Source organism: Sander lucioperca, chromosome 9 (assembly GCF_008315115.2).
Source record: "Sander lucioperca isolate FBNREF2018 chromosome 9, SLUC_FBN_1.2, whole genome shotgun sequence".
Classification (NCBI taxonomy): Eukaryota; Metazoa; Chordata; class Actinopteri; order Perciformes; family Percidae; genus Sander; species Sander lucioperca.
Window position 1 is genome coordinate 32827221 of NC_050181.1, and position 27182 is coordinate 32854402.

The 27182-nt window shown below is 42.1% G+C and overlaps 1 protein-coding gene across 3 annotated transcripts in view; it reads right to left on the minus strand.

Moving 5' to 3' along the window:
* The window catches only part of zeb1a (zinc finger E-box binding homeobox 1a), a 95525-nt gene extending 73681 nt beyond the window's left edge, over window positions 1–21844 (minus strand). The window contains exon 1 of one of the 3 annotated variants that reach the window (XM_031286223.2): window positions 21701–21844. In XM_031286223.2, the coding sequence (XP_031142083.1) occupies window positions 21701–21758 (58 nt within the window). In that variant the 5' untranslated portion in view covers window positions 21759–21844. Of the gene's footprint in view, window positions 1–20003; window positions 20285–21002; window positions 21303–21700 lie in introns of those variants that run through there. The other 2 variants (XM_036004975.1, XM_036004974.1) reach the window with 2 other exon arrangements.
* Between the last annotated feature and the right edge of the window lie 5338 nt (window positions 21845–27182).

Here is a 27182-nt window from a genome sequence, read left to right on the forward strand (position 1 = left end):
TGATAAAGCTGCTGACCTCGGTAGTCTGGGCACACCGGGGTCGTCCGTAACATCAGTTACAGTAACATCAGTTACAGTAACATCCAGTAACATCAGTTACGTAACATCAGTTACAGTAACATCAGAGTGTTTGCTTTGAAGATAAAGTACACAGTCACCTTTCACAGTGAAACATAGATGGCAGTTTACCTACTAAAACACATCATACGGCATATGGCTTAAGGGCAGGGTGAAATAAAAGAAATCGAGCTGTCAACTAAATTAATCGCCAACTATTTTGATAATTGATTAATCAGTTTAAGTTAAAATTCTGTGATTGCAGCTTGTTAAATGTAAATATTTTCTAGTTTCTTCACTCCACTGTGAAAGTAAACTGAATATCTTTGAGTTGTGGCCAAAACAAGACATTTGAGGACGTCATTTCGGGCTTTGAAAAACAATACTCAACATTTTTCACCATTTCCTAAATTTCCATTCACCATTTTATAGACCAAACAACTATTTGAGTAAATAATCAACAAATTAATCGACAATGAAAACAGTGGTTAGTTGCAGCTCCAAAGTTAACTACAGCAAACCCCTGTGATTAAAGGGCCACTATGCAGTTTTGGTCATTTCTTCGCTGTTTTCTCGCTTTTTGCTAGCAAGTTTCTCTATAGAGCTCCCCCTACAGCTTCGGAATAAATATTTGGCAGCTCCTATGTTTACTTGTATGTGTGCAGTGTCGTGAAGCAATTTGTTACATCGCGAGACCTGATATCACGCAATACTTCCTGACGCTGAGGCCGGCAACTCGCCGGCCGAAAGTTGCAAGGGTGGTTTTTCCGCTCACAGGTGCTAGGGGGGAGCGAGATGACCACCATTCAACTCGAAAAAAGTCATATAACCATTCCAATGGCTCCGAAGCTGTTCAGTTAAGGTAAGTTAAGCTAAAAAAACTGCATAGTTCCCCTTTAAAAAAAACACACTTGACCTTGTTAGCTCATTGGCGGCTCGTGGAGTCATATCATTGGAGGTGTGTGCTTTGGATATCGGCAGACAAAACCTTTACTTACATTTCCAAAAGTGTTTGGTGCAGTCTGATTTGTTCATTTGTCTGTCCTGCTTTGCCTCCTGATCCAACAGCTTGTTTGCTAAATCATGCCCACTTTCAAACAATCAAATCTCAACAATTTGCTCAAATCTATCTCATGATTATACCCCGATGTTTTTATTTCTCTCAGAAATATGTAACATTACAGATCCTAAATATGCTATTTGACTGATTTCACTGCCTTCAAAGCTCCATCGGTTGGGATTGTTTCCTTAAATATGGTCTATTAAATAGCCATGTTTGTACTATAGTAATCCACATTAAGAAACCAGACCAGACTTGTACAAATACATACAGAGAAATAAATTCAACTTTTAAATATGCAACTTTTACTTGAGATAAAAAAGGCATCATCAGCAACATAACCCTAAACTTCAGACATTTGAAATCCAAATATAAAATAGCATCCCAGTCGTACTGTATTAAGTCCCAACGTCCTCACAGATTAAGCCTTTATGAATGGGTGTCTCCAGGCAGCAGCCTAATTTCATAATCAGAACACAGATGGAGAGCGGACAGAGCTGCAGCCTCCGCCTCCCTTCCCCTGCTAACGATATCTCCATCTCCAAATCCAGCAGGCTACTTCACACCATCCCACCATCTTACATCATATTACTTAATCAGGCCACTGTATTTTTGGCACTGCAAGCGCAAAAAAAACCCACCCGTCTACTGTATGTCAGGAAGTTGGCAGCAGCCGCGGCAGCGAGTTCTGCAGGCAGCTCCCTGTCCTCACTAAATGAAGACCATGCTGCTGCCGTCTGGATGTCTGACGGCTAGCTAGCTCACTTTGAACGGCTGTCAGTGAGGGGAGCGTCAAGCTGGGAGATGAGTCTGCGCCCGGGTAGCAGGAAGGCTTCATGTCTGAGTGGCACAGAACCAGAGCATCTCCATATGCTTTCAGCTGTTGGATTAAAAGTTCAACTGAACGTCTGGGATGATTGGAGGAGGCACAGCTACAGGCGTGATCTTTTCAAGAACGTAACCCTCACTACACAACAGCAGCGTGCTTGGTATAAATTCAAAATGTTTGGTCTTCACAGCACTGTGGGAACAAGAGTCTTAGATTATATATTTAGTCAGTTTACATGCAAACTGTACTATTTGGTGCATTTGCACAACTCTTAATGTCAGACAGACAGAATAAGCAGTAGAAAACCGCCATGTGCGGACAGACTGAGAAAATAACGACCTATTTTGAGAGCATGAGGAGATGCTAACCTACTTTTTCTTTACATGTGTGTTCGAAGGAAAACATCACAGATAAACAACTCAAGGCTGCTCTGTGTGCTGTAAGCGATAAAGACAAAGGCATCATCCTAAACCTGCAGGCGTAAAAAGCAAACTCCCCAGATGTATAGGCAGTCTGAGAAGAGATATGCATGTGTTTGAGTGTGTGCGTGTGCTTGTTTACCCAGTCACACAATGCAGGGAGGAGGGGAAGGAAAACACAGGGACAGACAGGAACCTTTCCCAACACAGTTTAGCAAAATGTCATGCACGCTCAGACCGCTGATCGACTGAAATGTCATCCAGGCGAGGCAGCAAAGATGCTAAACAGACAAACACTGCACATGTGTGTATCAGCACAAAGTGAATGCCAAACAAATACCTATAATTCCAACACCTTCGAGCCACAAATGTGCTCAATTTGCCGTGACTGTTGAAGGATACAGAGGTATTAAACTCCAGAACATCTTGGCCTTCATGATGTGTTTTTTTCCCCACTGAGCACCATTAATTGAATGGTTCTGAAAGTGTGTGTGTGTGTGTGTGTGTGTGTGTGTGTGTGTGTGTTTACGTGACTGTGTGTGTATTTTGGCTAAGGTTAAAGTCTCAAATGAACATGTTGGACATTATACATTATAGCGTTTGGAGGATCCACTTTTAAAAAAATAATTAAAAAGGGAGCAAGCAAAGGTCAATGCAGGACAAATGTATTCATTCACAAAAGTGCTTAAAATGCAGAAATAAAAAACTGCTCAAATTTGAAGTCACGAGACACAGCTCGGTCTGTTCGGAGGTACTGGGAAAGGGGCGTGGCTTTCTTCCCCTCCAGTGTGGTAGAATATAATTGTGCTGAAAGGCTGCATGGTCACGCCACGGGAGGAGTTTTATATCCAAACCTGCCTGCTGTAACGTTGTCAGGTGGTATTTATGAGATTTGTAATAGGGTTGAAGCCCATGCAGGCACACCTGCTACGCTGGGAAGGGTACACACACATACACACACACACACACACACACACACACACACACACACACACACACACACACACACACACACACACACACACACACACACACACACACACAAACAAACACACAATAGCAATAGCAGCAAATCCTTGACGTTGCTTGTTTCTGCTTGTTTTCAGCTGTATTTAAGTGCCGTGTTGATCCACAAATCTGATGAGGACACCATGCACGTGAATACACTGGACTTGTCTTCACATGGATCGAGTGGGAGAGAAGAGAGGCTACCAGGGGCTTTAACAGTTTTTCCAAGAACGTTAAAACTCAAGGCAGCAAGGGAAGAAAAGCTCAGTCACACAGGCATTAATCAAATTAGGGCTGCAACTAATTATTATTTTCATTATTGATTAATCTGACAAATATTTTCTCAATTAATCATTTGGTCTATAAAATATCAGAAAATAGCAAAAAACAGCCTTTATAGTTTTTGGAGACAAAGTACTGTATATAAGGTCTTGTTTTGTCAGGCCAACCTTTTGCCTTTCTTCTTTGCTTAATCAATTAGCCAAATAGTTACTGATTAGTTCCTGTTCATTGACCAATCAATTCATGAACTAATTGTTTCAGCTCTAAGGTTTTTGACATCGGTACATGACATCAAGTTAACTAACAGACTATGGACCCAGTCTACCAGAGTTGGCTGAAGGTGATGGGGTACGAAGATTTCACAAAATACTTCACCTCTGTCTGTCAAAGCTACGCATTAACTCATTCAATTCAAACACTTGCCCTATTTGAAGTTGAACTACGAGATTACTCTAGCATGTGTGCGCTGCACGCCGTCCGGGTTTACACACAATACATACTGCTGATCTGAGCTGTAAAAATGTCTCTTTTGTTGCATTTTTAGCCTCTGTTCTGTTAGAGTGTAAGACACAACGTGACTGGTAAATAGGGCTGAACGATTTTTGAAAATAATCTAATTGCGATTTTTTTCCCCAAATATTGCGACTGCGATTCGATTATTTTTTTAAGCTCTTTGTCTTCTGTATTATTCAACAAAGACAGACAATAAATCATTTTATAGTATGAACAACACACAATTACACACTAGACAGTTAAATAAGTAAAAATATAGTATATAGCAGTGGTTCCCAACCTTTTTTCCTTGGCGCCCCCCCTACTTATGTCTAAGAAAAGCTGAGCCTCCCCTCCGAAACCGAAGTTGAGGTAACTTTCCCTTACTTTCTTTTTTGATACAGAGGAGTTATCAGCACTTTTACGTTTCTCCGCCATGTTTCATTCATAAAATAGTGATGCCGTGGCGGCAGGAAAAACGAGGATGATAGCAGCTAGCAGCTGACCTGATGACAGCAAGGGTCACAGGTTACAAGGGTCACAGGTCCCGGAGGTTTGGCCTACTAAGTAGCCTGCCTAGAGGTTTGGCCTACTAAGTTTGGCCTACTAAGTAGCCTGCCTACAAGTTTAAGTGAGAACAAAAATATATAGTTTTTATACAGACTTTTGTATACATTATATATTCTAGTGTATTATCATAATTTGTTTAACATTAACATTGTAAATATTTTTTTTTTTACCTCAACCTCAAACCAGATAAAGACTTGCGCCGCCCCTGTGATCTTTGCCGCCCCCCTTAGGGGTCCCCGGACCCCAGGTTGGGAACCACTGGTATATAGTATATATATACACACACACACACACAATACAAATACACACCAGTGTATTTTTTTTACAGTGCACAGAGGAGCTTCCTCCAGCCCCTCCCCCTCGTGAAGTTGCGTGCTGCCGTTTGCACTTGCTCAGAGAGGCTATCGTTACGTTAGCTAGTTGCTGGTGGTCTTGCCGTGGGATTAACTGTACTAATAAAACTGTTGAAACACCGCGGCCACGCTGCTGTGAAAGCTCCCCGAACGTCATTTATCAGAGTCTGATTGTTAGCCCTCTCAGTGGCAGCTCCTCCACTCATATCTTTATAACGGAGCTAACCGGAGCTAACCGCTAACCGGAGCTAACCGCTAATCAGAGCTAATCGTTGCCAACCGAGCATTGAGTTCTGTGTGCCTGTATCCATTAACTGCATGTATGGACTCGAGCCTGAATAAAACCCTTCATTTTATTGATGACTGTAATGGCTGTAAAAGTTTTAAACTACAACTCAGAGTTGTTTGAATGACAGAAATCAGCTCAAGGTACGGCGTAGCGTTAGCGTGCTAGTTGATGCTTTCTCTGCGGAGTGCAGACTGATTTGCTCCCGCGAGTCATGTGACCAAAATGCAAACTTTGCGATTAGGAAATCGCGTTTTAACATATCGCGATATTATCGCAAATGCAATTAATCGTTCAGCCCTACTGGTAAATAATGAGACTTCACACAAGCTTACTACAGGTTGGTAAGATTAACTCCAAGTATCTTTAAACTCGCAAGATGACTGCTGCATGAGACCAGAAGGGAAAGCAACCAGCGGTGATGAAACCCAGTAAGATGTAAAAGCTGCGGTGTCTGAGATGCACCTGGGCCAATTCTCTTACACAGATAACTCAAAAAGGAAAAGTGCAGCTCAGCCAGACTCCTGCATAGGTTATATACTAGATGAAGGCAGGAAATTAAACTTTTTGCCCATCGACTACACAGGCTGATGGTTTCCAAAAGTCAACAGCTAATTTAGAGTGACACGGCTGAACCTGAACATGTTAACACCAAGGTCAAAATCTTACAATTGTATCAGTTTAATGCTAAAAAAGAAAGGTATTGACTTCAGTAATGTCAGTCCAACACAATATTACACTGGTTACAGAGACTAACCATCCATAGACAGAACTTTCCATTATTTGAATGCTGTCACATTTGTGTCATGACAATAAGCTGCTAAGATTAACTGTAAACTATCACGGCTGGTTATGTGGTTTGACTGTGCAAAGTGAAAATGACAGTTTACCTATGCAGGTGTAAAGATAGCACAGAGACCCACTGCAGAAACCCCTCCCCCACAGGTTTCCCCCAGCGAAGGCAGAGGCAAACACAGAAACAAAGCGGTGAGAAAGTCCGCAGTGTCGTTTGTTCACATCTCTTGCTGACTGCACAGCCGACACCTCAGCGATCACGCCGCAGTGGCAACACCGATGCCTAAACTGCTTTGATCAACAAAAACCTCCCAAAGTGGATAAGCACGGTGGCAGTAACAGCGGAGATCCTGAACGCTCAGCAGAACAAAGAATAACAATTACACAGGGAAAGCAAATTTGATTTAAAAAATGCAATGAAAAAGGGGGCAGGGATGCTGTAAGATTTGGTCATGGTTTTTATCCAGAATGCCTTGTACTTAGTACCATGCACTACCCATGAAACTAGGCTAGAGCTGCAGCTAGTGATCATGTTCATCATTGATTAATCTGCCCATTATTTCCTCAATGAATCTGCTAATCACATGGTTTATAAAATGTCAGAAAATAGTGAAAAATGCCTGTCAATATCCGAAGGTGACGTTTTCAAATTGCTTGTAACCAAAATACCTTAAATTCACTACTGCATGAAACAATGAAAAAAAAACTAATTGAGAAGCCGGATTTGCTGTATGTCAAACAACGGATCAATTGTGTCAGTTTGAAACTACACAAGGAAATGAAACCCCAAACCTCCTGGTGCTGTTGCCATTATCTTACCCAAAGATAGACACCAGAAATCAAAGATAGACACCAGAAATCACACATCATAACTGAACATCAATTCAAAATCCTGTAAAAACATCAGTGCCAAATAATTTCCCTGGAAAATAATTTTCCTGGAAGGGAAATACTAGATGCAATCCAATATAAAAAAGATCCATCAACTCACAGTCATGACTCAACAAAAAAAGTATTAACAATAATGTGTGAAAAAAGAGCATGACAAGTTCTGAGAGCCTAAATTGGCATCTTAAATTAGTTTGTTTTGTCCGATATATCTATTCTATACTTAAGTATATTCAGTTTGCAGTTGGGTGAACAGCAATTCTTTACATATGAGAAGCCAGTATCGGTAAATATTTTGTATTTTTGCTTGATAAATTACCTAAACTATTATTATCATATCATAAATTTAACTGTTACTAGCTACTAGTACTTCTTCTATTTATTCCAAACAAGCACAAACTGCTACAGCAGTAGACATAAAACACAACACTGGATGTTCCCAGAGATCTGATGTCAAGCATCACCTTTTTACGATTTCACAGACTAGATAAAAGGCTGTGATAGTAGACCATGTATTCAGATATGACTCTCAGACTCAGCTGCCGCAATGACAGGAGCCATGTTGCGCGTGGTGGTGCGGTTATTGTCACAGCTACGGTGCAAACGTGTTGCTTCATGCCTACAACTCATCAAAAAGGCGAGCACTCTTCTCGCCCAGCAGCCGTCTCAATTACAGCAGCATCACCCCCCGGCTCCGCCGTCCCTCCATCCATCCATGCATCCATCCCGTCTGGGTGTAATTCATCAGGGCGGGGTGGCCTCCATTAGCGCTCCTCCGCAGGGACAGCGCAGCCTCCGAAGCACAGCACTCAGGGAGTGCACTGGGGCCCTGCACTTTACCCTAACAGCTTCATCAACTCTCCATCCCCTTGAGCCGGACACAAACACTCACACCAAACACAAAAACACACACACAACCTCTGGAGGGCCCAATTAGCAGCCGCCATCACCTGTAATTCAATAACAACACTCCCTTTCTTTCAGCCTCAGCAGCTCTCTCTTTCACCCGACTGTGCATTGTTTAAAAAAAAGGACTAATGTTCTCCTACATCAATGAACAAATCTAAATCTACACTGACAGTTTATTAAGGGATCTGAATAGACCTGCATATTATGTTTGCGAGCAAGAAGTGTCTTCCACCTCCTCTGCCTTTTTTACAAGCCTCATGTTTCATCCCTCTTGCTCCACGCACACCCCATCAAGCCAACAGGACACAGGATGGAGAGGAGACACAGAGAGAGAAAATCCACACTGCACATCCCTGCTCAGCTTCTAATCAAATCCTCTGTTCCATTTCCGTTACTCACCCTGCGTCCTGCATGCTGGGAGAGGAATAAACAGAGAGGCAGCCGCTCTGTCTCTGCCCAGCTATGAAATGAATATAACATAACAATAAATCCAGAGAAACCGTAAACAGAACATAAATAGAACCACAGCTAAGTGGTACGCCGTTTACAGTCCGATCATTATGAGATGGGTCCGCACATTGAGGAAACATTAATTCATAACTGAGCAAATCGAATGATGTTAGCAGCACTGCCCAGGAGCAGATCAATAAGGGCCCTGCAATTAATGATTATTTTATTAAACAGTGAAAAATGTGCATCTTATTTCCCCAAGCCCAAGTTGACATCTTCAAAATGCTTATTTTATTCAACCAAAAATCAGAAAACAATGGGGGAAATATCTAGGGTTTAATTTAGGGTTGGGCCTGTGTATAAAATGTCAAACTAGTTTGATATTAAGCCAAACACCGGACTGGACCAGTATCCATAATTTTATGACTAGGTGTCTCACTTGACTCAGCAGCTGCTCATGTCATCTTGAATGAGAGTGTGGCGACTGCAGTCCACTTGCTGGCGGTAATGCACCTCTACACTGGTTTGCCAACCGCCATTAAACACTAAAGAAGAAGAATCAGGAAGTGAAGTAGCACCACAGCAGGGGCACGTTCAATCTCAAAACGGTGTGCACCGTTTTGCTACGATTTCCTGGTTGAATGACATGTTTCCTCGAAACGGTGTGAAACGGGCTTTGAGATATGTTTTCTCTCGTTTGGTGGGTGTGTTTCTCATTTATTGGCTGTATCACAGGTGATACCAATCAGCAGAGACATGTCTGTAAACTCGTGGTAATGAAAAGGCACAGTGCTTGCACACACAACAGGGGGTTCAACGCACCCCCGTTTCAGTTTAAATAAACGCGTTGCTACGTTTTGTCGGGGCTGAATGTGGCCGTGGACTATGTGTGTCTTTCGGCTCACCTCTTTTGCGGGTTTCAACTCCAAAATGTTGCCATATTGGCGCAGTTTTAGTTTTTCTTTAAGACTAACTCTGCCATGTCTCATCTCGTCACCCTAATAAAACGCATGAACTTTCTAGTGAACAAAGACAACGTGCGCCGTTCCACCTCCCACCCCGACTGAAGTTTGATCTAATGTTTCTGGCCTTGGCACTGCAGTAAATGACGCACGGCCTGTCAGCCACTAGCGGCTCAGTTAGTGCATTTTTAAACAGACATAATATTTACATAATATATAATCACATTGTCATGCTTATTACTAATGCAAAATAAGTTAGATTCAGAGCTGTGCTTCCGTCGGCACAGGATGCTGATGTAGGATACTATATAGATACTTTTTCATTTGCCAGAACGTGTCATAATGGCAAATGCCAGTTCAGCCAGTTTGCATAAAATCAAACGGCCTGGTTATGTTTGCTTGAAAAATGACAAATAATCAATTAATTACTAAAATAGTTTCCAATACATTTTCTGTTAATTGACTAATCGATTAAATGACTAATTGTTTCAGCTCTAAGTAGTTGTGAAATCACTGATCAAATATTAAAATGTCGCCAAGCGAGGCGACATGAGGAAGCACAGAAAGATTAAACTTTTGCAGATAATATGACACGTGGGAGCGACAAAATACCAGCAACCCATCACGTTCATTTAATTCCCTTGGGGAAACAGAACCACAAAATTGTTTTCTACTCCAAACTAAAATGCGTAAAAGTAATCAGCTGAACATCGTGGTCAACGGCTTCCCAATTCCCCCGAGATATGACTTTAACAAGCTACCAAGACTTGGAAGACAAAGCATGGACACATCCCAACAGAAATTAACTTGTGTTGTGCGCCAGTATAGTGGCAATGGGAGGAAAACCACTGCCCAATCAGAGTTAACTATGTAGATTACCAGCTCAATGCTAAGCATGCTCTTGAGAGGCAAGAGAGAGCCTGTCACTTTGCATCTGTATAGTGTGAACATGTGTTTAGTAAGGACTTTTCCCAAAATGCCTTGCAACAACCCATGAGAAAGGGGGCGTGGTTTAATTTCAAGCAAAGGCAGCCAATGGTAGATATATAAATAAAGCCTTCTAGCCAACACATTTTTGAATAGTGACATGATTATGCCTCTTTGCTTAGTGCAACATGCTACATATCTTCAGTTATGTCAACTTTAATTTTCTGCTTCAAGCAAGAATGCAAATAGTTTGTTATTCCTGAGCGACTCTTTTCCTTTGATACATACCATAATGTTAGACAAGCTACAGTTACAGTGTAAAAGAGGAGACTAATAAACCCCTCTACTGGGCTTCTAATCTAATTCTCTCTTCCCTTCCCACCTGTCCTGCTGTTGCTGCTGTACTTACTCAGGTCTGGGGGGGGGTCCTAAGTGAGTCCCGGCCCCTCCTAACCCACCTGTTCACCACTCATGATTTGTGTCTCCTGAGACCGCTGAGGCGTTGGGAGGTCGGTCGCCTCCCCTGCTCCTACTTTAGCTTTATTCAATCATAAATGATTTGGAAGCTTCCAAGAATTATTTGGTTTTATATAGCTTTGGTTCCTCAAAGTAACAAAATGTGAAATCAGAATAAATAGCTCGCTGTGGTTCTTTCGGCTATATTACATCCCTATGAAAATAATCGGGATCCTGTGAACGGGCATTTGAGTGTAAAACGCTTTAAAAGGGATAAGCCATGGTAGATGCCCAAAGAAACATTCTACATTACTATATACTGTACAACTTTAGTAAACATGCAGTGCTATTTTAGATTATAATCCTTTTCCAATAGTGTCCTGGTCATGACAACACAGACTGTAGAAATCTAACCAAGTCCGTTGCATTGAGTCTTAAAACATCGGTTTCCAATTCATAAGTGACAAGATCACTAATTACAGTGATTTGCACTTACTTTCAACAAATTACTTAACTTGAATTTTCTTCCTAAACCCAAACATATTCTGTTTTCTATTAGATAAGACAAAAAAGCAGAAAATCCTCACAACTGAGAAGCTGAAACTAGAAAATGTTTACGATTTTTGCTTGAAGGGGAGAGAGAGGGAGAATGACATGCAGCAAAGGCTGTAGGACGGAGTCAAACCCACGACCGCTGCGTCGAGGAGTAAACCTTTATATATGGGCGCGCACTCTACCAGGTGAGCAACCCAGGCGCCCTCAGCGCCACATTTCTTTTCGTTTCAGCTTCTCTACACCTGTTTCTTTTTGGTTTACCTTCGAGATGTGTCCCAGTTTTAATTGGAAGCAAATAAAAGCAGGTAGCCTATCACAGGCAAACAGCACTGCACTTCAATGACCAACGTGTGGGATTACGGCTAGACTTTAGTCTCTTAGTCTCTACTGTACAACATCCGTGGCTGTGGCTTGGTGTAGTGCCTGGAGGCCAGCGGCAGCTTTGGGCTGCGTTTTCACTGATTTCCTCTGAGCTCGAAGGAGCCGGCCGCCTCTGTTCTGCTTCTCAGGCAGCGGGAGAAAAAAGAGAATGGAGGATGGCAGGATATGCAAATTGTAGCACCACCAAAGGAGAGGGAGAGGAGTTTCCCACCGGCTGAGTGTAAAAGAGTGCTCCCCCCCCCCTCCCATACACACAGGACTTTGAATGGGACTCTTTCTTTGCACACACACTGGCCTGAATGCACACACCACACCCACACAATCCCACCAAACATATAAACACAAAAATTAAATTAAATTAATTAAATACAGGTGCAAATGCGCAAATGCATTAATATATGCATGGTGTGAGTTGGGATGCTGGTCAGCAGCAGAATAAACTGGGTCCCTTCACCACAGGCTGTCTTTCACAGCTCAGCCTTGGTTAGCACCACAGTGTAGATTAAAGTTTTAGTTGTTAGCTGCTCGGGGAGCTTCTTGAATACATGAATATTCAGGTGCTTGAATGGGAACGATGAAAGGCAACGGCAAAGCAGGTTACTTGTGGAAATGGGTTAGGCCACCTTTAAGAAATGTGCTAATACTCTAAGAGTTTTGGCAGTTCCTCTGAGATTTTATGCACCGATGGCCCTGGAGGTGGATTTCAGTTCTGGTTCCACATTTGGCTTTGTTTTGAGCGTAGGTGGCAGTGAGCAAACTCTGTCTTCATGACATCAATTTGAAATGGCATTCTGAGTTCCGAGCAGGATTTGGCTTCACCATAATATTACTTTAATTCAACACGGCAGACTATAAAGGAACTGGATTTTTCTTTCTACCACTCTTTTTTAAACTGTGAATGTATTTCATTGATTTATAGCGACAAATGGGCAGCAATTTACTCTCAAATCATTCACAAAGCACGAGCATTAGTACTCTTCTGTGATCTGACATTATGGTGAATATTTTGATTGTATTGGGAGTCTTGGATGTGTGACAAGACCCATTTCTGCAGCCTAAACATGGATCAAGTATTGGATAATAATGCCAGCTAACTTTGTCTTTAAGGTCTACCTGCCTTAAAGTGTTTTCACTGCAATTCTAGTCTTGCACGCTTGACACAATTAAGGTGCCATTTAGCCCTAAATTGATTCAGTTGTGCATGGACTGGCACTTGAGGACTAATGATGAACAAAAGTGGAGACTTGTAAGTGACATCGGCGCATTAGAGACAGTCAGTTTTATTATGAAATGTACACACCATTTTTTAATGATTTGATGCAAAAAAGCTATCTATGTTATAATTCCCATGTGTACTTCGGGGTAATCTTTACACAGCACACAGAGAAAATATGCCAAGCACTGAAACTGTACTAAGCATCTTCGTGCTGTTCACTCGTGTGTTTCCTAACACAGCTCCAGGGCTGCTCCATTGACCTCTGACCTCTCTGTGAAATGACTGTGAGGGTGGGGTGGGGGGGAGCTATCTTCTAAAACCTGTTTTGTTACCATTGGTGATGCAGACAACTTATAGTGTTGAGTTTCAGAAGCCACATTGCCACGTTTCAGATTTACTTAGCCTCGTCGGCACAGTGCAGCCTGAATGACACAATTTGTTGCTCTCGGTTTCGTATCAAATCAGAGGGCAGCACGCCATTTCCCGTCCGCCTCGACTATAAATAGTGCTCATGGGTTGCAGTGGGCTTATCACACCTGAATGACAACAGGCATGTCTGTGCTGGCTAATGTTTGTAGGCATTTCTCGTTGGATTCAGGCAACTTTCTGAATGTGTTTTTTTTTGTAGGCTACTTAGTTATATAATAATAATAAAGGTTGCTGTATAGTGGATGATGACTAAAAATGATCCAGACTCTCTGACTCTTTCTTTAATCTAAGTCAGATGTAGGGGGGTGTATATTATTTAAACCCATTTAAAGATGATGCCTTTTATTAGGCTGCATTGAGTCATCTGCCTCAACTTTCCACGCCTGATCTGTCAAGGTGCCTTTATATTCATCTAATTGAAACGCAACAGCGTCAGCGGGAACCGCTGATTTTCCCCAACAGGCAGCATATTAATGCATGTAAATCCAAACAAGCGGGCCTCTGTTGTTATGCAAAGCCTGGAGGAAAGTAGCAGTTTCCCACCTTGATGTTAACGCAACACACATACTCTCGCCTGTGCGCACACACACACACACACACACACACACACACACACACACACACACACACACACACACACACACACACACACACACACACACACACACACACACACACACACACACACACACACACACACACTACTCAATTAGTCACAGCAGCAGCATCAGTAGCCCTGGCACCTCCCCCTCTGGACCATAAAAGGCGATGGGAGGGGTAATGCTGACACGCTAAAGACATCCTGTAGTGCTTTGTCATTCCACAGGCCTTTACTGCAAGGGAAACAGAACACACACACACACACACACACACACACACACACACACACACAAACACAGAGCCCCAGGCTCTTTAGCACAAGGAGAAAGTAACATGAATGGCAATGTTCATGGATCAATTAGCAGCTTACTGTTGACCACAGCCACCTCTAATAGCACTCAGGACCATTTCCATCTGACTCCTTAAAACACGGCTCACATGTTGTGCATAAATATTCACATTACACAAATATATAAGGTAAGGTAAAAAAACTAAAAAAAAAACTACAAGTGACTAGTCCTTCATATAAAAAATAGCTTTTGGTAAGCATAATAGCATGTTGGATAATTACATCTATTATTTGTTATCAGACTAAAGGCCTATAGTCATTCATAGAATCGACGGCGTACCCCCACAGACCCCCGCAGAGAGGGTTAACTTTTCCTGCTACAGATTTCCCACCGTGGTCAGAAGGCACAGGGGAGACACATTTTTTCTCTCACTATGCCTCTAGAGTCACAACTTGCTCCGAAGACAATTGCCGTCACTCTCTCATTTTCTCCCTCGCTCTATCACCCACTTGCACACACACACATGCCGGCTCGAGGCACACACCAACGCACAAGTAAACAAAGAGTTTCGCGATTGACCCTCCGGAAACCACACACCCCCTAGCGTTCTGGCGGTGAAATGCACCCGTTCAACCCCGACGCAAAACTCCGAAAGGGTCACGACGCCGTAGCTACGGCATGGAGTTTACGCACAACCGTAAAACGGCCTTAAGAGTGTAGCAGGCGGGAGCCAGTCTACGGCCAGGCCTGTTAGCTCCACATAAATGCTAAATAATATCTTAGGGGCAGGACAATCCCATGACTCCTCTGCTCTGTAGACAACTGTTACTAGGGCACCTATAGGGTGAGCTGGAGGAAATGGTTCATTCACACAAAGACAGTCCTTTACTGGTGTGTGATTGTACGAAGCCACGATGTGCCAATGTCTATAAGCTCAGCTGAAGGGCCATACAGTAGTTCTTATTAGGGCTGCACGATATGAGGAAAATATGCTATATGTGAGAACGTTGTTGAATATCACGATAACAATATTGCTTGCAGTAAATAAACAGATATTAAAATGTACTCAGTTCTACCTTTCTACTGCTTTCAGTATTCTAAAATACAACAAACTGCTTGATGGATTCAAAACAAATCATTTCCAACATTCTTTTATTGAACAAATTGAACACTGAATTGAATATAATGTGCATATGATGATGTGTATATGATGTGTATATTGCGCCAGTTAATATTGCGACGATGATTAAAAAACAATATATTGTGCAGCCCTAGTTAGATGATGCAAAGCTTGCTTGCACAACATGCAAGGCATTACAGAGCATTACAGCCTCAGCATTACAGCCTCAGCATCTACAGAGGAGCGCTGAATAAATACCAGACACACACGGAGATAAAATGCTACTCATCTCAGCGCATCAAACAACAGCCAGCTGATCAAAGAGCCTATCACCAAAGAGACCAGAGTATTCCCTTAAAATAGTCATCCGTTTCCCTGACCTGATATAACGTACAAACCGTCAGTCAACAAAGTGAAAGCTCTGATAAACACTACACGTGTCTGTTGGTGTACCACTATCACTGCTAGTGAAAATGCTCCATATATCATTTAACCAAACGTACTGTACATCTGCAATTTAAACAAGCGACTGGCTTGAGGATTATTATGAAGTATTAAAAACATTTGTAGCACAGCATCCGCTCCAGAACCGTCACTGGCACTATAACAGGAAAGAGTTTTTGGCCTCTCGTAGTGCTATGGAGCTATGTGGATCGCCCTTTTGTCTATGCACACACACACACACACACACACACACACACACACACGGGTGACGTGATGCACATTCCTGCCAAGTGTTTCACACTATTCCACTGATCTACAGGTGGCAGTGACACACCAAGATGTGCAGCAAAGCGTCCCACAAAGGCAGAGAAGAAGACTGCTAGCAAGTTTACACTGGATGTAAACAATGCTGGTTTCAAAATCCTTAAAAAGAATCAACTTTGCAAATAGTTCATGAGAAAGGAAATGCGTTCATCACGTGTCAGACCTTAAGGATACACATAACGGACAATTTGGTGTGACTGAATGTCCACCGGTAATACCTCATACCTCTGGCAGGCTCGGAGGTATGAGCAGTCCCAAGCCTGGGAGTAGGCCGCTGTGTTTATCCTGTCAAGGTATGTTAACACCAGGCTGCATTCCTCTAGTCCCTAAATTGCTGTGTTAGATTACAGCCCAGCTGAGAGCGCACACACACACAAACACGGAGCACTTTGAGGCAAGAGGAAAGGCGTTGGATGACCAAGCCGGGACCAAAATGGCAGCAGCAACATGGAGGGCCAACACCTGCCATTTACAGTAGAACTGCAGACCATCGACATGTGGTGGAGCTAAAGACAAGTTCACCGCGGATCTAAAATAAAAACAACTTCACCATTTCTCCTCCGCTTTTTTCTTTACAAGGATGTCCTTATATAATGACTCTAAAACACAGGGATGTTATTTGTACTGTGCATGCTGTTACAACTCCCTCAAATCTACAGTCTAATGTGCGCAGGGTTTTCCCTGGCTCAGAATGGGCCTTTGGGGGGGACACATGAAGTGTGCGGTCTGGGGGGGAATTTTGAGCATTAAAGACTTCATTTCCTGCAGTCCGATACATTTTAGGCACCAATTTATTCTGAAAATGTATTTCTTTATCTAAAGGAAAACACCAAATTCTGTTTCATTACGTGTTCGTTTTCATTTCGCTCATATCTTACAACAAGATATACATTAAAAATAAGATAACAATACTAATGCAGTGGAGGAGATAGCCTTGCCAAAATCCTTCACATAGAACTAAAATTGTAGGCTAACAACACAATTCGCTGATTTTACGTTAGCTGACAAGTCGACTAGCCGACAAGTTTGCTTTCCATTATAACGTTAACGTTAAACAACGTTAAAGAAAACAATTATATTGTTGGCAGATAACAGCACTTACCTCAAAACTAATGTCAGTGATTGTGATTGGCCAAATGATTCGATGTTTTATTGTGAAGACCGAAGTAGGTTTTTGAAACTCCCGTTTTTGGGAAATTGGATCTACACGATTCACGTAGTGACATTTTCCCATTCAAAACGGTGATTTTCGCCGAAAAGTGACTAGTTTGCAGGTATGCTTTATGCAGGAAAAAACCTTGTGTGTGCTAAGTGTTTAATTCAGGCATAAACTAGTACAGTAAGAGAACAGTGGAAGCTGCTGAGGCTCTCTGCAGGCCTGTAGCCCAATGACGCTCATCATTTACTGGCTTTTATAGCAGCAGGTTTACAGTGGTGGGAAATCTTCTGTTAAGACGTAGTCACGTAGAGCAAGCCCAAGTGACTGTCAGCTAGCATTAACAGCAGGCAGGCTAGTGTAAGATGTTTAGATAGGGGAGAACAATGCCATATGAACTTGGGTGGCACACAAAAACAACACAGACACCTGAATATGAGTCCCCTCTCAAGCAAACTGGCTCATTATGAATGAGATCATAACTACAGGAAATGACAAAAAAAAAGGTTTTATATGTATGAAGAGATGGATGTTAACGCCTGATTGCCAGCATTCATGCATTAAAAACATTGAACTACTGCAGCAAAGAGAACAGACAATGTTTATCTTAAATGACCTGAACTGGAAGTAGATTTATTTTCTGCCTCTAACGAGCAGGAATTGGCAATTGTCTCATCCGTCTGATAACGATCTGCTAAGGATTTTGTTAACGGTTCTGGTTCACTAAAACATAAGTGTGCAATGTGAAACTAAAACCACAAAATAAAATCCAATGCCAACTCTGACACTGTGGTTTGGACCCAAAAGAACCAGTGGTAGGTCTGAGTGTGCCTTCACACATATTGTTTACGACGCTCAACTGGTACTAACCATGTACACTACAGCTGTCCGTGCCGGAGGAGCTGTCGGCCTTTATTTTGGCAGACCCGACATGCTCAGTCGGAGACAGGGCAGTCGGGACTCACCTGGAAATGGCGAGCGGATGAGCCTCTCAAAATCTGACGAAAATCTTTTAAACTGACCTTTGTTGATCTGAAATGAAGACAGATTCAGCAACTGTATGGCCTATTTCTCGCTTAAAATGTTTTCAGAAACACGTTTCAGTGAACTATTTTAGTATAATATGAGATTGTATTCTGAACAAGCTGCCATGACAGTCTGGCTTTGAATTTCCGGAGAAAACAAACCCACGTGACACGTTCGTCCAATCAGCTGCCGGTTTTCATTTTTTGGGCGACTCCGAGAATCCCTCATATTGTTATGTCGGGTCTGCCAAAATAAAGGCCGATAGCTCCTCCGGCACGGCACACACCGAACAGACTCGAGTCACTGACCTCACCAGACTGTCCAACGGCCGATAATCGGGTTGGTGTGTCAGGGCCCTTAGGAGAGCTTAAACTTAATCCATTAGTCAATTATTGTAGGATATAAATTGGCTATTTTGATAATCAATAAATCATTTGTCATTTTCTATGCAATATTGCAAAACATTCTCTGGTTCCTGCTTCTCAAATGGGAGGATTTTCTGCTTTCAGACTATTGGTCTTGGAATTTATATAAGGCATTTTTAACTAATTGGTTAAAAAAGCATTAAAATGTGTACAGTGAAATTGACAATTTTATTATAGCCCAATATCACAAATCACAAATTTGCCTCAGAGGGCTGAAATGTGTCTAACGTCACCTGAGGAATAACAGTTATTATCAGAGAAGGCCCATCTACAGTCTGCTTACTCACTTTATAATACATGTGTCCACTGTAAGATTGGCATATCTGTGTTAATGTCGAGTCATGTGAGCATACTGTTAAAGCACAAATGAAAGCTTTTTGTGACAGTGTAGTGTAGTTGATGTACCAGCAGCTGTTTGCCACATCATGGTGATGACACACTGAGGTCATGGCACGTTAGCACAGGCTAATGTTCAGAAGAAAAAATCCAGAGCAGTGAGCAGTCTGTGTCATGTGGGATGAACTAATACAAAATGCATTTGAATTTAGGCTGGTAGGGAAATGAAAGGGAACAGCAGCAGATGAGTTCTACTTGCAGCAGATGGAAGCGGTGCGCACTAAATCACACCACATTTTGCCATCTTGATTGTGGGCCCCGTTACACGGACGCGCTCCTTTCACATTCTAATCCCATTTAATGTTATATAATTAAAAGGAAACGAGGCGCTCAGGGATATTCCCATCAAGTATCATGAGCTTTATACTGCATAGATATCACGGGGGGAAATCTGTTAAAATACACCTTTATAAGGTGTTGCATCACCTTGCGTATACCTGGCTGTCTCCGGTCCAGGAAAAAAAAGCAGCAACCCCGCCTTCACTGCAGTAATGGTACTGAGTGACCGCCATTCCCTTCCGCACAGCGCTCAGGAAATTGTATAACGAATTACCGCAACACAATAGATGGAAACGAGAGGTTTGACAGTGAGCCCTGTAAAGCGCTGTTACTGCACACAGTTTGGGGGGATAACAGAGCAATGACCACCTTATGCACCGCTCGTCTGCCGTGCACACTCACACAAAGCTGCGGAGTGCACTCGACCAAACAGGGCGACCAATCCACACACACAAAAAAAACACACATATAAAATGGTTGAGATAAAACATGCACAAGTAGGTCAGAAATGCTTGTCGGTGAGATAAATCCCGCGAGAATGAAAGGCAGGCGAGCATTCATGCCGCCGAGATGGCCCGGCACACGGTTAAAAAAAGAACTACACAAAAATCATCTCTACCTGCACAAGTTGACATTTGGAGCGGTTTTTCCTGGCTCCTCACGAGACACAGAGCCTTTAGGAAACGGCGAGCAGATCCTGTTCTGTGAACGGTCGCGAGCCGCAGGTGTTATTTCTGTTTATTTCTAGGCCATTTGTCAGCCCCGTTATCCGCGTTCAGGTAAACATGATGATGATGGTGGTGGTGGTGATGATGATGGCTCCTGTACGGACGCACAGTCACCGTCGTGTCGTCAGCAGGAGAAAAAAAAGGTGCTTTCCGGCCCCTCGGCTCACACACATTAAATGCCTCATAACGGTATCTAAAAAATATATAAATAAATGGGTTTACTTTTGTTATTGGCCGATACGATGTAAGAGGGGGAGTACAGGTGAGAAACTGTCCAATAAGGGACTCTAAAGGGTTGTGTCAATTTAAAGTTATTACAACAGCCCACACCTAAAATCTATTTCGATATCCTTTACTTCATAACGGGTGGACTCATAAATACTCTCACTGCGTGGAAAAACACAGCCCACAAACATCTATTCTGAGATAATTTTTATGATATCATAGAGATAAACTCCCTGCAGGTGATAATAGAGAGGTATTACAACTATATCACAGCAGATACCACTAAGTAAGATCAAGTAAATATAATGTCAACACTGACAATCAAATACACAGTACTATAAATCCATGTAATGAAGTGACTCGAAACCTATGCTTAGAAACTAAAAAATACATTCCCTTATAATTCCCAAAATGCAGCCAAAAATAACATGTGTTTTCAGCATGTTTTACGGTTCACAACACCGAATTTACAGGTGCAAAAAGCAACAGTCGAAAACGTCCAAGGGGCAATTTGCAACACAGTCAACATAAAACTCACGCCGAATAACAAAAAATGCTATATAAATCAAGCTAAACTAGTGCAGGCAATGAGGAAATGCATGCATTCCATGCACATTTGCCAAATTCTACTTCAGGAGGATTAAAAATACAGTTTCCACTCTTACCTTAACTGAGGGGACATGTGGTGTTGCAGTTGTGGCAGGGAGGGTTGAACTGGAGATAAAATAAACATCCCATCTCTTTTGCCGTCACCGGAGCAGAAGTGAACCAGACCAAACCCCATGCAAAAAAACAACATGCATTCAACTCAACAGCACGGTTTTCCATCCGGACATCAAAACATTCAGATAAAGTTGAATTATTATGAACGAGAGGGAGAAACTGCACCGTCCGGGGCCGAGTGAGTAGCGAGTTAGCATGAAACTAACCCCGCAACAACCTCGCCCTAAAATCATACACAAACTGCGCTGAACGGGCCACGTTGTTATGTGAAAGCCCCGCAACCTGCCGCCAAGTCCTGCAATGGGTGGAAAAGTGGCCGAAAAGTGCAGAAACAAAGAGAGGAAAAGTAAAGAAAACTAATAATACAGCCGAGCCAACTATCAAGCGCTCCTCGGGTTATTATAGCCTAAGTGACGGATAACGGTTCACTCTGTCAGGCGGCCCCATGCACCGCTAGGCGGAGAGAGAAGCAAACCAGGTATAACGGTACACCACCACACTGGGATATGAACACCCTAAAACTCCCTGAAACGTGGTCCAACTCACTCCCAACAAGTCTTCCAAAGGAGTTTACCGAGTGAAAAGCTCGTCGGCAGCCGGCCCGGCTCGCCCAGTCGGTTACGGAGGAGTTTGGACTTACCGCTGCTCCTCTTCGGGTTCGCCTGTTTTCTGCGCTTACACCTGGGGCCATCCGCCATGATCCTCTCGCTGAGTCTGAAGCGCAGCCGCTCGCCAGTCACCTCCTCCCTCCTCCCTCCTCCTGTCTCCCCCTCCTCTTCCTCACCCCTCCTCACCCCTCCCTTCTCCTGTCCGCTTTACGACGTCACCTTCCCCCTGCAAAACACCTGGTTTGCGACACACTGGCCCGCTTTTACGGCATCACCTTCTCAAACACCTCAGCACATGGCCCCTCCTACTGGCCGCACATGGTTGTGTGTGTGTTCTCTGATAGTCGTTTCCAAACGGTGGCCCTACCGCTCTAACAGGGTCGTCCCGGGACTCCCACTCGCGCTGCTGTTCCTGACTGCTGGAGAAATGAAAAATATAACAGTGAGGTGTTTCTCCACAGGTGGAAATGGATCTTGAGAGTAGAGCTGAAGGGAAATTAAAGTATTCAGTATTCACAGAATATACTTAAGTAGCTAAAAACAGCAATTCTGCACTGTAACCTACCGGTTAGAAGTTAAAGTCCTGAAATTAAAGTATTATAAGCAAAATGTAAGCCTTGTCAATATAGAAAAACATTCCCTGTGAGTGTGACTATTGGATTTTTATGGCTGATGCATTAATTTGCAAGTAGCATTTTATTGTTGTAGTTGTTTAAGATGATCAAATTATTATGAGCTTATGTGAAATATAAAGTTCAATATTTCCCTCTGAAATGTAGTATAAAGAAGTCTGAAATAGAAATAGTTTAATGCAAGTACACCAAAATGTGCTACGGTAATTGAGTAAATTGAGTGTTATATTTTTAACACTTTCTAAGGTTACCTAAACCCTAAACCTTAGAAACTGAAGCTCAAAGTAAACTGTAACTAACAAATTGGCAGCGATAGAAGAAGTATTCTGATCCTTTATCTAACTAAAAAGTACAGTAGTATACACTTTGTAACTACACTATCAAAAGTGAAATGAGTCAATATGCAGAATGCCCCTTTTAAGAGAACATATATTGGATTATTATTACAGATATTTCAACTACTTCATACACTGCTGTGTTGTGTAAACTATGCATCATATTTTAGAAACTGATTATATCTGATGTTTTGTCAGAATCAGAAAATGGTTTATTGCCACAATAAGTTACACTCATGTGGAATTTGCCTTGGTGAATGGTGCATACATAAACAAACCACAGATTAAACATTAATATGAAATAAACAATAAATACAGAAACAAACATATACATACAAAATAACTGTATGTATAAATATATACATACAAAATAACAAATAAGAGGCTGAATGGGTTGAGTGCAGAATGTGTAAATAATATATATAGTAATATAGTATATGCGTGTGTAAAACCATATATGGATTTTCATACATTGAGGATAAAAAGGTACAGAAATGACAGGCTAGGTGAAAATATCTCGTTATGTGGGCCTTTTTTTTCTTCTTTTTTTTGTACAGTTTTAATATTTATTTTTCACTTTTATACATGCATTTGTCATGGTCCTCAGTTTCTTACTAATTTCTCTGAATGCAAAGATATGCATAGAAGTTAAATATCTAATTTTCTGGCCTTATTTATTTTGTGCAGTTTTGATATTTAATTTATTTTAGTCCCTTTTGTTAATGCAGTTGTCATGTTCCTCCACAGTTTCTTATTAATGTGCTCTGAAATGCTAGCCTGACAAGCCAGACCCACATCAAGATGTTTGGTCTGGGAACTCACCATTGGCAGGGCTCAATCCGAGGGGCGGGATAAGCGGTTGTCTTTCAAATTCCCTCAGCACTCATAGCCAACCAGAGCAACGCTAGCTGATAGATTAAACCTTTGGCGTATCTGGTCAGCAAAACTCTGAACACATCTTCCTTTTTTAAGAATGACTTCAGTGCTTAACTCTAAGTCTTCCAGAGTCGTGGCCAAAGCTGATTCCAAAGACTGCTGTTCACCAGCAGCAGCAGCCATCTTCTTTGTTTTCAAGTAGCAGGGAATTCACGCGTAACCATCGCAACTCTGCCGTCCTTATGTTAAGCCCGCCCACCAACTCTATACACAATGTGATTGACCTGACAAGAATTTGGTTTTTCCAGCTCGCAAGACGGCAAGAGAGTTGCTAGACTGGTCCTGGCTGCAAATTACATTTGCTGCTGCTAGGGTGCGTCTAGATTTCTAGGCTACTGAAATGCACTTTGCACATGTAAATTTGTGTATCTATGTTAAAAAAAGCTGGCATATATGTGTGATTTTTACGGAGGGTATTTTTGAAAAATAAATTTGCTTGGCTGGAATTCTTGACTTGTTTGCAACTTAATGAGCATGGGAAAATGTGGGTCACAGGGTGAGAACAGTTGAGAACCCCTGGTTTAGATGATAACCTGCCGCCTCTTTAAATTACCAAACCTTGTGTACAACTAAGTATGATTCTGTAGATTTATCCATTTTCATCCATGATCGTGCCAGCAAAGGTTGTGGTGTTGCCAGTGTATTTTTCCTCAAAATTAAGACATTTCTATCTGGTTACTTTACACACACACACACACACACACACACACACACACACACACACACACACACACACACACACACACACACAAATAATTCTCAAAGATTAATTCCCATTTGCCCTGGACGAAAAAGTCTCCTCTTCCTGTTTTACGCCAAATCAAAGTTTAGCATATTTTCTGCCGAGGCGGCTTAGCTTCTCAGTGGTGGCCTTGTTTGTTTACCGTAAAGATACTGTATCTCTAAATTAACGTGTGGATGATTTATTGATGCTAAAATTAGGGCTGCAATTAATTAATCGCAATTTTATCAAAATCACAAAATGGACTTGTGCAAACTCCAAATCGCAGGGGGGCGCAATATTTGCTTAAGTCAAAATATGTGTCAAACCATTCTGAATGAAGTATTGTGGTGCTGCTGAGACGGCCCGGCCTACAAATCATATCCTACAGCGTAAAAAAAACATCTTTGTTTGGTACAGATCCTCGCAAAAATCACACTAACCATTTTAATTTATTTTAATGTTCAATGAAAATGAGAATAATGATGCAAAAACTATTCCCTCCAATATCGTGAATTATATCACAATCGCAATATCAGTCAAAATAATCGCAATTAGATATTTTCCTCATATCGTGCAGCCCTAGCTCAAATGCAACATGTTACACTTCCAAAGGAAAACAACCAGAAATGACAAAAGCCTTTGAGCAGCGAGTAAAAAAGAACCCAAAGCCCAAAGATACGTGGCCACACAAACACCGAGCAGGGTTTTGTCCTCAGCAGGGACAGAAGTTCAATGCCAGTTCATAGCAGGTCAGGGGAGTGGCCTATAACGGTCCCGCCAAGCTATTCTTGTACCTGCCGATGATCAGGTTTCCTTTTCAGACACACTAGGTGCTGCTGCGAGCCTCTCACAGCCAACAGGACTCCTCTGGATATCCTGACACTGTGTGGACAACGGGGGATGGAATTAAACTGCAGAGGCTCAACAGAATCCTGCACATTATATGTATTTTTTTTCAAAAGGTGCTTCACTTTTGTCAGCTTCTTGAATCAACAGCGACAACATGATTAAATAGCCCCACATCATCACATACCCTTCACCTTACCTAGAGATTGGCATGGTTTTATTTCAGTTAGCCTAATAGCTGGTTTGATTTGCATTGAGAGATGATCTTATGGAAAGTACCCCATGCCAATCTCTAGGCCAAGGGAACTTTATCAGGATGCATAGTATCCTGGATCCATGAAATAACTGGCCTTTAAAAATACAAATCTGCCTGCCTCTATGGGAATTTAACATAGGGGTGTCTATACTTATGCCCCCTGTATTTTAAGGAAGAACATTCATTTATTTACGATACATTATTCAAGAAAATTGGTGTTCTCAAAGGTTGGATTTTTCCTATTTTTTTTCAATTAAGGCATTAAGATCAATTTCCAAAAGATGATTTTTTTTTATTCCTCTTTTTAGTCAACTTTTGCAGGGGTTCCAATACTCATAAGCAGCACTGTATTACACGTTACACACAGGCCCAAAATACACTAATGGAGAGATGTCAGAGTGAGGGGGGCTGCCCATTAAAGGCAGTCCAGGCAGTTGGGGATTTGGTGCCTTGCTCAAGGGCATCTCAGCAGTGCCCAGGAGGTGAACTGGCACCTCTCCATCTACAAGTCCGTACGGGGACTTGAACAGGCCAAGGCCCTACGGACTATTCTACCGTTGCCCCACTTACTCAGTAAATGCTTGTTTAATGATGATTTAAAAGTAGCAGCATGCTTATCTTGAGTTAAAACCAAGGTGGCACGTGTTATTAGTTCACCATTAAATGGAAAATGTGTGATGCCTTGCAGGTCACTTTCAGCATATTTCTCTGTAATTCAGCATGAAATATTTGAAAACCTAGCCTACTAATCTTGACCAGAATATAAAATGAGGATCTGTGTATGACATGGCTGTGTAAAAAAATAAGATAATTCTTTATCAGTCCCACAACGGGGACCTTTGCAATAATGACAGGTGAGTGAGACACATGCAGTGTGCTTTTCTCACCGTGACATGTCAAAATTTCTTCTGTGAAATTTTCAGTGGCAACACACAGTTTGGGGCTCAGCTTAGAGATTTCTAACTGTTGTGTGCTAATTAATCAAGCATGTTATATACACTGCTATCTAGAGAAAAATATGAATCTGTGGAGTTAAAGCCATGTGCATTCTCTCTCTCTCTCTCTCTCTCTCTCTCTCGCCCCCTCAACCGGTTGAGGCAGATGGCCGCCCACCAAGTCAGGTTCTGTCTGAGGTTTCTGCCTGTTTAAAGAAAGTTTTTCCTCGCCACTGTTGCACCAAATGCTTACTTCTGTAAATTATAAAGTGTGGTCTAGACCTACTCTATCTGTGAAATGTCCTGAGATAACTCCTGTTATGATTTGCCACTGTAAATACAATTGAATTGAATTCTTACTGATGCTCCACAGCAGTCACTCTCTGATCACTCTAAACCAGCTATCCCAGAAAAGATATAAGCCTGAGAAACTGAGAAAATGATCATTATAATTATTGTTTGTTGCAGCAATAATATGAATATATTTGAACATGGCTTGAAGGTTGTCAGCACTTGCATTTTGGTAGGAAAATGATCTGCCCATCAGTTTGAACTAACCCATCAAACTACAACCAACCCCCTCACCCCCACATCAGTAATGCTTTAATCAAATCTCCCACCAGCAGGATATGAAGGGCTGGAGAGTCCTCTCCTATCTGGGGAGTCCTGCCCGCTGCATCACATCAGCTCTACAGGCGACTGTTGTCCTGCTGCCTGCTAGTGAAAGAGGAAATGGAGGCCATTATCCAATGCTAATTTGGTATTGACATGAATATTGGGCTCACAGGGCTTTCAGGATGTTTCCCCCCTCTTTTAGTAAATTCATTTGTATTTCAGCTGGAATATCCTA